The following is a 12,478-nucleotide window of genomic DNA, read 5'->3' as shown; positions in this document are numbered from 1 at the left end:
TCTCGAAAAATCCTATCCGTCATCCGGTTAAATGTCGTAGGAGCATTGGTTAAGCCAAAAGGCATCACCAAAAACTCAAATAACCCAAAAGTCGTCCGAAAAGCTGTCTTGTAGACATCTCCTGGTGCTATCCTGATCTGATGATATCCACTCTTCAAGTCAATCCTGCTAAAGCACGAGGATCCCTGTAACCTGTCGAGTATATCATCGATCCTAGGAATCGGAAATCTGTTCTTGATGGTGATTTCGTTGAGAGTGCTATAATCGATGCACATTCTCCAAGATCCGTCTTTCTTCAAAACCAACAACACTCGAGAGCAATACGGTGAAGTACTAGGCTGGACAAGACCCTTTTCCAAGAGGTCTTTCACTCAGTTCATAATCTTTTCATTCTGTACTCGGCTCACACGATAAGGTGGCCGATTCGGTGGCGTGCTTCTAGATATCAGATCAATGGTATGATCTTCAGGCCCTCTCAAAAGCAATCGGCATGAGCGTGGAGAAAAAAAATCTTGGCGTTCTTTTCTTCAGGTCAAAACATATTCAACTTTTATCCATTGTTCAATTCTCCCAAAAGAATGAGTAAGAAAACTGAAGTTCATCAAGTACAATCTCTAAGCCCTTCATTTATCAAAGTCGCTTTCTCGGCCCGGTAGTCAACCACGGCGTAGTTCTTGTGGTACCAAGGGATCCCGAGTAGAACGTCACTCGCGTGCCCTGAACACCCCTGTCATTGCAAACGAAGTTTGCCAATGCTCGGTGTAATGGCAACATCCCATCCGGGTGCCAGTCGAACTACCTCCGCCTGTGGCGTCATTCTGTCGGGCGTAGTTCCAAATCGAGCCGCCAATTCCAAGTGAAAAGAAGTTGGCCTTGGCTCCTTCAAAAGAGCTTCCTGATCCTTCACTTTGCCCCGAAAGCGGCAAAGTTTGTACTTTCATTCATTAGATTCGGTGCAGGTCCCACGCCATGAGGTACCAGTTCTGCTTTTCTATCTGCCTTTTCTGCCACATTCCTCAGCTGCTCTCAAACTCTCAGACCTGTCGTCGTCTTTATCATTCTGTTCTTTTTGTGCCTTATCAGGGCACTTTGCGGAAATATGTCCATGTTTCCCGCATCCAAAGCACTTCCCCTCTCTGATGAAGCGAACTCTCTCCTCAGGAGTAAGCTTGGGTCGTGCATCCTTTTTTTTCTCTGGGTTGCTCTTTTTCATTCTACTTTCATTCCCAGAAGTCTGTTCGGCTCGTTGTGTCATGGCCTCATCTGTGGGGTAGGTCAGACTGCCAGAGTGAATGGCAAAGCCCCGCTTCGCATGACTCATCAACTCCTGAACAGAAGCTGTCTTCTGTTCCAAGCAGTGATTTCGGATCTCTGTAGGTAAACCCAAGGTAAACCGCTCAATCTGTTCTCTGAACGAGATCTTCTTGAATGAAGAGGCGGGTAGAAAAGAGCTCCAGAATCTTTCACAATAAGCATTGATTGTATCTTTCTTGGTCATCCGAAGATGGTTCCAAGCAGCTCGTACATCTCGTTCATATTCTTGAGTCAACCAAGAAGAAATAAAAAGTCTCTTAAATTTCAGCCATTTAACTGGTGCAGTCTTGTTTAAAAGAAGCGTGGACCACCAAGTACGAGCATTCCCCTTAAAGTAAGAGGCAGCTCTCCGAATCTTGGAGTGCTCTGAATAGCGTCCTCCCGCGAAAGCGATGTCAAACTGTTGTATAAAAGACAAAGCCTTCGAAGCATCTGAGTATCCTGAAAAAGTATCAAACTTGATCGAGTGGCCACCTTCCTTAAACTCTCGGACTTTCTTGCTTTTATCTTCGAGAAAGTCATACTGGTTGGCTTTGTAAAAATTCTTCTTGTTCGCATAAAACTTTCCGTCATCGGAATCTGAGCTGTCTGTAGACGAGTCCTCAGTAGAACTGTCAGTCTCTGGGCGAGATGTAGCCTTCTTTGCCTCTTTCTTGCCCTTTCCGAAGCTTTGTGTCTTGCTTCGCTTTTTGCTTTTTCTGTCTTCTTCGCTCTAATCCGAGGAGCTAGAAGAACTGTCAGAAGAAGAACTGGGTAGGTCTCAAACTTGACGCGCTTCTTCAATTTCTTTGCCTTGTCAAATGTCGACCGACGACCCAAATATCCCGCGAAGTCAGTGCCTTTCTTCTGCTTTTTGCCGTGCTTTTTGGCTTTCTATTGCGTGTCAAAAAGCTGAGCAATCCGTGCATCAACCACGTTCTCCAGTTCCTGCTCCGTATATTTTCTTGGAGGCAGAAGGTTTCTTGAGAGCGGGTTTCGGGAGTGGTGTTGTGGTTCTCTGCCATTCCATGTGTACCTCTTCCAAAGAGGTCTGGTTCATATATTTTGCCATCTTCGGGTCCTTGGTAAAATTGAGCATCATCTTTGTTGCATCGCTGATCAACTGGCGACGCTCTATCTCTCGCCGCTCCGCCTAAGTAGGCCAAGGCGGGCCATACTCTCTGCCTGAATCTTCGTTGTGATCCCAGCCCGCATCTCCAGATGCAGAAGGAGTTGACTGATCATTGCCTGAAGCCATAGGTGCCGCGGAAAAAAATTCGGGGATCGGATTTCCCGTAGAAGAGAAATCGGCCATGCTCTGATACCACTGTAACAGGCTTGGACACTCCAAGTCAAGAATCAACCGCGACAGCACCAAATAACCACTTCAAAACAATTCACAGATCACAATAGATTTGCACTGGTCCGGCGGAGTTCCGTACCTAGAGATATTGGCCCCAAAGACTGGCGCCCCTTTCGATATTTCTTTTTGTATTAATCAATCATCAAAGTACAAGAGAGCGGTTAGGGTTTCACTCTCAGACTCTGCGTCCAGATGCTCTGAGAAGTGAGGCCCTCACCACTAATTTAAAGGTTACAAGGGATGCCCAAAAGCAGAGCCCCAAAAGCTTTTAAAATCAAAAGCATCAGTTCTCTCTCTCTCTCAGAGAGTCTTTTCTCTTTTTTTATAAAAAAAAGCAAAAGCAAAATTCGCGTAGCTCATCATTTTCCAATTTTTTTTTTTAATAATAATCCGCCTCCGCGATTTCCGGAATTTAGGGTTTTTGGCAAAAATTAGGGTTTGCAGGAATTTTAGGGTTTTTGGCAGAAATTAGGGTTTCTGCTGTCCGCTACGTCATCACTTTGTGACATACCCCCCTCTTGAAAGCATTGTAATCGACCGCGATTACGCCTGCAAAACCGACAAAAGCCATAAACTGTCTTAGCAGACACTGACTGTTAGTACCTTCGTACTAGGAACACACATCTAGCACATGTACAAAATCGACAGTCACATCACACGACATCACAGGACATCACCAGACATCACAGGACATCACATGACATTCAGCATTCATTCGGATCTTAGACCATGATTTATCGGCAATGTAGCTAGCAATCACATCTAGGTCCAATCGGGACCTCATCGATGTCCGATTGACTAACCGCTATTGCAACCATGTCTATTCGAGATCAATCAGACCAAAATGCTGCAGTCATTTCGGCTATCAGTTCCTGCACTCACAAGAAGTCAAGAACAAATCAGTATCATAATCAGGAATTCCATTTCATAAAGTCATCCAGCAGAATACTGTTAGCTCTTAGTATCCCTGAAGCTCAAAGAGACATCAGTGACTTCAGTATCAAAATCGAGGCATCTGTTGACAAAGGAGTGGAGTGACTCCCCTCTTGTGCAGCCCACTGCACCAGATCTCCAGCCAAGCTGAATTCTGGGTTCCGTTTGGAGTAGACTATGCTAAACCAAAACATCGAGGTAAAGTTTTACAATCCGAGGAGTATCTGCTAGGTCCTCCTCCTCCATCCACTTCGCATCAAATGCAGGAAAGTTCTTGAACTTAACCAAGAACCGCCTTCGGACTTTACCTTTCTTCGTATCATTATGTGCCAAAATCTGTTCAGGAACAAGGATCTCCTCGTTTTCTTCCACTTTGGGTTGCTCATCAGGCTCCCCATCATCAGGCACATCACCCTTAACAGGTTTCAAGAGACTCACATGCAATGCATTGTGAATCCTCCAAGTATCTGGCAGTTTCAATCGGAAGGAGACGTCATTTATCTTGTCAGTAATCTGGAAAGGTCCGTAGTATCACATACTAAGCTTTGGAAAAAGCCTCTCCTTTCCCTTTTTCTTTCTTAGGCGTGCCTTCTCAAAAGTAAGAGCACCCAATCATCCTCCTTCAGTTTCCAGTCGCGACGATGGCGATCCGCTGCCTTTTTCTGTCGTTCTTGAGACTCCTGCAAAGTCTCGCGAACCTTGGCAAAAGCCGTATCCAAATCTCGCGAATATTCATCCGCTTCAAATTTCTAATCTTTCGTGCTTAGAAAGGATGGAACCTTCGCAGCACTTTCAACAATCTCACATGGCATCTTCCCCGTCGAAGAGTGTATCGTGTTACTATAGGCAAATTCCACCAAAGGTAAGTTCTTTTCCCATTGAGTCTTCTGATCCGAGATACAAGACTTCAATAAATCTAAAATCATTGAATTGGCAATCTCAAATTGCCCGTCAGTCTGCAAGTGGAACGATGACGAGAACTGCAACCGCGTGCCAATGTTCTCCCAAATTGCCTTCCAAAACAAACTCATAAATCTGGGGTCTCTGTCGAAGACAATCGTCTCAGACGTGCCATGTAATCAGAAAATCATCGTGATCATTCTGTATTCTCGGGAGATTAAAAAAAAAAGAAATCCATTTCAATATTTTCCCAGGGGCGGGTGGGTATGGGTAAAGGCTGTAACAATCCCTGTGCCTTATGCCTGTCAAACTTGACCTTTTGGCATACCAAGCAACTGCGCACAAACTCTTCCACATCCTTTTTGAGTCTCGGCCCAAAGAAGTATCTCTCTACCCCTTTCATGGTGGTAGCAATGCCGCGGTGACCCGTAAAAGGTGGACAGTGGCATTCAGTCATAACCTTTTCCCTTAACGGTTGTGTAACGCACAACATAGTCTTTTTCATAAAGTAGCCTTCCCGAAGGGAGTATCCAGCTATTGTCTCCCCATCCCGTATCCGTGTGAAAATATCTGCAAAACCTGTATCTGTGGCATACTGATCGACCATATCCTCGAAGCTCCTATGATGTATCGCGGAAATAGCCAGAACCAACGGTTTTCGAGACAAAGCATCTGCCACCACATTCTTCTGTCCCTGCACATGGACAATCTGGAAGTGGAACTGTGACAAGATGTTCACCCACCGCATCTGCTTTTTCGAAAGCTGCTTCTGTGACAAGAAGTAGCGCAAACTCTGATGGTCTGTAAAGACAGTAAAATCCGCTCCGAGTAGGTAATGCCGCCACTGAGTAAGAGCGTGGATAACCGCCAAAAGCACTTCCCCATAGATCTTTGCTGTCATCTCCGGCCTAGAGAACAAACTGCTCTCGTAAGCTATGACATGGCCTTCTTGCATCAAGACCGCACCCAGACTATGACCACAAGCATCACAAAATACTTCAAATGACTTCTGCAAGTCCGGCAAAGTCAAATCTGGTCCTGTAGTGAATTTCTCTTTCAATGTCTGAAAGGCAGTCACCTCTGTGGGTCCCCACGAAAAAAGGTACTCCTTTCTGTGTCAAGGTATGCAAAGGGGAAGCAACCTCTGCAAACTTTCGTATGAACCGCCTGTAGTACGAACACAATCCCAAGAAGCTTCTAACTTCATATCGGGCCAATCACGGATAGTCTCTATCTTGGCCGGGTTCATTTGCACTCCGGCTGTTGACACAATGGGTCCCAAAAAATGTATCTCTGGTAGGAAAAATTCACTTTTCTTAGCATTAATCACTAATGTGTGATCTCGTAATGCCTAAAAGACTTGAAGCAGATGATCTCTGTGTTCTGCCTCATTCTTGGAGAAAACAATGATGTCAAAGAAAGTGCCAACAAATAGCTTGTACTCTCGAAAAATCCTATCCGTCATCCGGTTAAATGTCGTAGGAGCATTGGTTAAGCCAAAAGGCATCACCAAAAACTCAAATAACCCAAAAGTCGTCCGAAAAGCTGTCTTGTAGACATCTCCTGGTGCTATCCTGATCTGATGATATCCACTCTTCAAGTCAATCCTGCTAAAGCACGAGGATCCCTGTAACCTGTCGAGTATATCATCGATCCTAGGAATCGGAAATCTGTTCTTGATGGTGATTTCGTTGAGAGTGCTATAATCGATGCACATTCTCCAAGATCCGTCTTTCTTCAAAACCAACAACACTCGAGAGCAATACGGTGAAGTACTAGGCTGGACAAGACCCTTTTCCAAGAGGTCTTTCACTCAGTTCATAATCTTTTCATTCTGTACTCGGCTCACACGATAAGGTGGCCGATTCGGTGGCGTGCTTCTAGATATCAGATCAATGGTATGATCTTCAGGCCCTCTCAAAAGCAATCGGCATGAGCGTGGAGAAAAAAAATCTTGGCGTTCTTTTCTTCAGGTCAAAACATATTCAACTTTTATCCATTGTTCAGTTCTCCCAAAAGAATGAGTAAGAAAACTGAAGTTCATCAAGTACAATCTCTAAGCCCTTCATTTATCAAAGTCGCTTTCTCGGCCCGGTAGTCAACCACGGCGTAGTTCTTGTGGTACCAAGGGATCCCGAGTAGAACGTCACTCGCGTGCCCTGAACACCCCTGTCATTGCAAACGAAGTTTGCCAATGCTCGGTGTAATGGCAACATCCCATCCGGGTGCCAGTCGAACTACCTCCGCCTGTGGCGTCATTCTGTCGGGCGTAGTTCCAAATCGAGCCGCCAATTCCAAGTGAAAAGAAGTTGGCCTTGGCTCCTTCAAAAGAGCTTCCTGATCCTTCACTTTGCCCCGAAAGCGGCAAAGTTTGTACTTTCATTCATTAGATTCGGTGCAGGTCCCACGCCATGAGGTACCAGTTCTGCTTTTCTATCTGCCTTTTCTGCCACATTCCTCAGCTGCTCTCAAACTCTCAGACCTGTCGTCGTCTTTATCATTCTGTTCTTTTTGTGCCTTATCAGGGCACTTTGCGGAAATATGTCCATGTTTCCCGCATCCAAAGCACTTCCCCTCTCTGATGAAGCGAACTCTCTCCTCAGGAGTAAGCTTGGGTCGTGCATCCTTTTTTTTCTCTGGGTTGCTCTTTTTCATTCTACTTTCATTCCCAGAAGTCTGTTCGGCTCGTTGTGTCATGGCCTCATCTGTGGGGTAGGTCAGACTGCCAGAGTGAATGGCAAAGCCCCGCTTCGCATGACTCATCAACTCCTGAACAGAAGCTGTCTTCTGTTCCAAGCAGTGATTTCAGATCTCTGTAGGTAAACCCAAGGTAAACCGCTCAATCTGTTCTCTGAACGAGATCTTCTTGAATGAAGAGGCGGGTAGAAAAGAGCTCCAGAATCTTTCACAATAAGCATTGATTGTATCTTTCTTGGTCATCCGAAGATGGTTCCAAGCAGCTCGTACATCTCGTTCATATTCTTGAGTCAACCAAGAAGAAATAAAAAGTCTCTTAAATTTCAGCCATTTAACTGGTGCAGTCTTGTTTAAAAGAAGCGTGGACCACCAAGTACGAGCATTCCCCTTAAAGTAAGAGGCAGCTCTCCGAATCTTGGAGTGCTCTGAATAGCGTCCTCCCGCGAAAGCGATGTCAAACTGTTGTATAAAAGACAAAGCCTTCGAAGCATCTGAGTATCCTGAAAAAGTATCAAACTTGATCGAGTGGCCACCTTCCTTAAACTCTCGGACTTTCTTGCTTTTATCTTCGAGAAAGTCATACTGGTTGGCTTTGTAAAAATTCTTCTTGTTCGCATAAAACTTTCCGTCATCGGAATCTGAGCTGTCTGTAGACGAGTCCTCAGTAGAACTGTCAGTCTCTGGGCGAGATGTAGCCTTCTTTGCCTCTTTCTTGCCCTTTCCGAAGCTTTGTGTCTTGCTTCGCTTTTTGCTTTTTCTGTCTTCTTCGCTCTAATCCGAGGAGCTAGAAGAACTGTCAGAAGAAGAACTGGGTAGGTCTCAAACTTGACGCGCTTCTTCAATTTCTTTGCCTTGTCAAATGTCGACCGACGACCCAAATATCCCGCGAAGTCAGTGCCTTTCTTCTGCTTTTTGCCGTGCTTTTTGGCTTTCTATTGCGTGTCAAAAAGCTGAGCAATCCGTGCATCAACCACGTTCTCCAGTTCCTGCTCCGTATATTTTCTTGGAGGCAGAAGGTTTCTTGAGAGCGGGTTTCGGGAGTGGTGTTGTGGTTCTCTGCCACTCCATGTGTACCTCTTCCAAAGAGGTCTGGTTCATATATTTTGCCATCTTCGGGTCCTTGGTAAAATTGAGCATCATCTTTGTTGCATCGCTGATCAACTGGCGACGCTCTATCTCTCGCCGTTCCGCCTAAGTAGGCCAAGGCGGGCCATACTCTCTGCCTGAATCTTCGTTGTGATCCCAGCCCGCATCTCCAGATGCAGAAGGAGTTGACTGATCATTGCCTGAAGCCATAGGTGCCGCGGAAAAAAATTCGGGGATCGGATTTCCCGTAGAAGAGAAATCGGCCATGCTCTGATACCACTGTAACAGGCTTGGACACTCCAAGTCAAGAATCAACCGCGACAGCACCAAATAACCACTTCAAAACAATTCACAGATCACAATAGATTTGCACTGGTCCGGCGGAGTTCCGTACCTAGAGATATTGGCCCCAAAGACTGGCGCCCCTTTCGATATTTCTTTTTGTATTAATCAATCATCAAAGTACAAGAGAGCGGTTAGGGTTTCACTCTCAGACTCTGCGTCCAGATGCTCTGAGAAGTGAGGCCCTCACCACTAATTTAAAGGTTACAAGGGATGCCCAAAAGCAGAGCCCCAAAAGCTTTTAAAATCAAAAGCATCAATTCTCTCTCTCTCTCAGAGAGTCTTTTCTCTTTTTTTATAAAAAAAAGCAAAAGCAAAATTCGCGTCGCTCATCATTTTTCAAGATTTTTTTTTTTAATAATCCGCCTCTGCGATTTCCGGAATTTAGGGTTTTTGGCAAAAATTAGGGTTTGCAGGAATTTTAGGGTTTCTGGCAGAAATTAGGGTTTCTGCTGTCCGCCACGTCATCACTTTGTGACACATATCCTCCGGTTGCACACAGCATGATCATCAGAATTCCCATCAGAATCCATTAGAATCAGTTAGGGGAATTTTCCAGTGCATTTAGCCTATTTTCCCTATTTTTGGTATTTTTCACTTATTATTTTAAAGTGACTTCCCAACAAAAGTAGGTAGGGCAATTTTGCTAAGTTGATATATAAGCAAACCCAAGTTAGCACTTTCTGGCAGAAGAGGTAGCAGGAGCACATGCTCAACAGGCACCTTCTCAGCAATAACCCCCGTAGAACCCTGGCGTTTGCAGATTCCCTTCATCGCCAGACATTTCCCCCACTTGGTGTTTTTAGCCCTGCTTGATCGCCATCAACAGTTAGCCCTAGCGTTTCCAGTTTCGTCTCCATCACCATCTCCCCCTAACCCTTGGCGTTTTCAACATTGCTTGGCCGCCAATAGTCCCCCAAGCCCTGGTGTTTGCAGATCGCCATTAGCACCTCCAATTGCCTAGCGTTTTTGCTAGAACCACCCAGATCTGCCAGCGTCTTTGGATTTGCAGCATTAGATGAACAAGACAAGCCAATGTTTTACAAACGCTACAGCAGCCCCAGCGTTTTTGGTTTTCAGCCCTTATCGCAGCAGATGCAGCAGCGTTTTCAGCTTTGAAGACGGTAGCAGATTCAGCCCTAGTTGGTTGCAGAAGACCCCCATTTTCAGCCCTCGAAAATGCAGCCAAAACAGTCATTTTCAGCCACCGAAACAGTCCCGAAATTCAGCAAAGAGAAGATCACAGATCTCAGCCCTAAAGTCGTCGTCGTCGTCACCGGCATAGTCCCAGGTTGCATCAGTCCATTGCATCGTCATTGTACCACTTTGTGCAATCAATAAGTAGACCACTCTCGCCGATGAGAGTGGGGCCTTCGGAGGAGGGTTTTACGTCTCTGGTGTCGTATCTCTCTTCTCTCTCTATCTCTCAATCTCATACACTTGCACGCATAGTGTCCATTCACTTTGTTTGTGATCATAGCATTCTCTCATTAAGAACGGAAGGCTCTCTCTTCCATAAGAACAAAAGGAACCTTGAGCACAGTTTGGAGCACTCATCTTGAGCAAAGCGCAAACAATCATTCCGTTGCACCTAACATTAAAGCTGTGAAGTATTTTAAGTGATTCTCTCTCGTGTCGCGACAAAATCTAGACTTGGGGTGGCCAAGTTTGTTATAGTCATTTCCTCATTCCAATATAATATACTAGGTGGTGATGCCACCTAGATTGTATTTTCGTAAGAGCCCTTACGAGTCTATTTGTTTGTTAAAATTAATTCTCTACTTCATTCCGAAGGACTAAAGAAATTAGAACAGATATTTCTTTGACAACGATTTTCTCTCTCTAGGCTAGAGAGAGAATATACTCTGTAAAGCCTGAATTAGAGAAGTAAGATAATGAGAATGGCAAGGCCAGACTCTAGCGAAGCTAGAGAGTCTTGGAACATTCCCAAGTCATTACAAGCATGTGTCAGTTACTAATACATGATTCAAGCATGAATTTCTAAGGCCAGGTTGGTTCAGAAGCTGCACTTTTCCCATACTGGCAGTACCCTCATTCACAAGAGGCGGAGGCAACCTTTAGTTTTTATATCATATGCTTTCACCATCCAATAAGGTGTAGCATGATGGTTGGGCGCGTACCTTTGCATGCCATGTATTTGGGTCCAAACTGCAGTCTCTGCGTGCCATGCTAAAAAGTTGGTGGAAGAGGCCATTTTTTGAGGGCGGGGGGGCATTTTATTGTGGGTCAGGAAGTACTTGACTCTCTTTTTCTCCAATACGCCTCCGCCATGTGGAACCATGCGCCTTTGAAGCTGTTTTCCGCTGGCTCCTCTGAGCCCAGCCCAAGTCTCCCGTAGTTGCATGTATCTTAGTTCATATACTTGCCGGCAAGGCATTACATGGTGAATCTTACTTCTTTTTCATGCTCCCTTCTCTTCCTCTTTTTGTTGCTTGCCTTTCAGATTGAACTGAAGTAAAGTTTTGGTTTCCTTATAGAAACACTTTTGGCATGTTGTCAATACTGATGCAAAGTTCTCTTTTCAGAAATTTAGGAAAGACCTTCCACACGCAAAGCTAGTTTATATCAGCAAGTGTGGCCACCTTCCACATGTGGAGAAACCCGAGGCTGTTGCAGCCTTAATTTCAGAATTTTGTAGGACGTGAGGATCAATGCACCATGTAGTCAGCTGTGGTGGACTAATTGCCGTCAAGGAGAAAACTTTGCTATCAGATACACTCATTGGTCCATTTATGAAAGGCAAGCAAACACAAACCTAAGAAGTAGCTTTGATTGGCCCCTTGCCACCATCCAGGTTTTTGTGTTGTATCCAAGGCTTTTACCCTTTTCTTTGTAAAAGTTTCTTTCTTTAATACAATTTCCTGCACTTTTATGGAAAGGCAAGCAAACAGCTACATTGTTCCGCATGAAATTGGTACGATGCCAGTCAACCTTGTCAATGAAATGAAAATTCGGACTTTTCCAAGAGAACAGCTTTGATTAGTGGAGGGTATGGTTGATGCATTTGTTTATTAGAGCTTTTTAGTTGTCAGAATGTGCTCTCCAAGGATGGGTCAAAAGGTACCCTTGGTATGATTGATTTGGAAGGCTCTTCAATATGAGCCTTTATCTCCTTCAAATATGGCGAAGGATAGGTCAAAAACTACCCTTTGTAAGCCTTTTGGAAGGCCCTTCAAATATGAGCCTTTATCTCTCGAAGGATAGGTCAAAAGTTACCCTTACTATGAATGATTTGAAAGGCCTTCAAAAATGACCCTTTATCATGTTTCGTTTGATGATGTGCTCTCCAAGGATAGGTCAAAAGTTAACTCTCCCTGTGAATGATTTGGGCCACCCTTCAAATATGATCTCCTCTACAATGGCTGGTGAAACGGAAATTGCTGTATGAGCGCATTTGGATTTGGAAGGTTCAACATCTAAGGTTTAGGTATGCTTCAAGTATAAACAGGGCACATTTCCTTGATATCAGAGATTCCAAGTAGGATTGTGCCATCTTCGCCTGCTGTCATAAGAGTGGCCGTGTGCAACTTGTTGTACCAAGGCTTGTGCCTTTGGAAGGTGCACCAGTAAAGTATTTAGGTATGGTTACAGTCGAGCATTCTTTAATAATATGCTAACATGGTTTCCAAAAATTTGGTTTGTAGGAAAGAGCGCCTATTTCCTTTTTGTTACAATATATCTAGCCTCTACAAGCTTATATGTACTTACTCATGACATTAGCACAATATTTCTTTTGTTTGACTTTAGCTTCTGTTGCGTTAGTGGAAGCCAATAGAAATTAACATGCATGCAATAGGTTTAGATTTGTACTTACCTCGAGCTAATGCCAACGCATACACCCGA

The 12,478-nt window shown here is 44.6% G+C and overlaps 1 protein-coding gene across 2 annotated transcripts in view; it reads left to right on the top strand.

Annotated features, from left to right (window-relative positions):
• Window positions 1–11,593, top strand: part of LOC147449391 (alpha/beta hydrolase domain-containing protein VTE7-like) — a 50,329-nt gene extending 38,736 nt beyond the window's left edge. For both annotated transcript variants that reach the window (XM_086521832.1, XM_086521831.1), the window contains exon 11: window positions 11,161–11,593. In XM_086521832.1, coding sequence (XP_086377958.1) covers window positions 11,161–11,280 — 120 coding nt within the window. In that variant the 3' untranslated portion in view covers window positions 11,281–11,593. The remainder of the gene's footprint in view (window positions 1–11,160) is intronic.
• The last annotated feature ends 885 nt before the right edge of the window (window positions 11,594–12,478 follow it).

The sequence above is a fragment of the Adiantum capillus-veneris genome, chromosome 10 (genome assembly GCF_014529385.1).
Source record: "Adiantum capillus-veneris isolate H3 chromosome 10, ASM1452938v2, whole genome shotgun sequence".
NCBI classification, from domain to species: domain Eukaryota; kingdom Viridiplantae; phylum Streptophyta; class Polypodiopsida; order Polypodiales; family Pteridaceae; genus Adiantum; species Adiantum capillus-veneris.
This window is presented reverse-complemented; position numbering and strand designations above follow the sequence as displayed.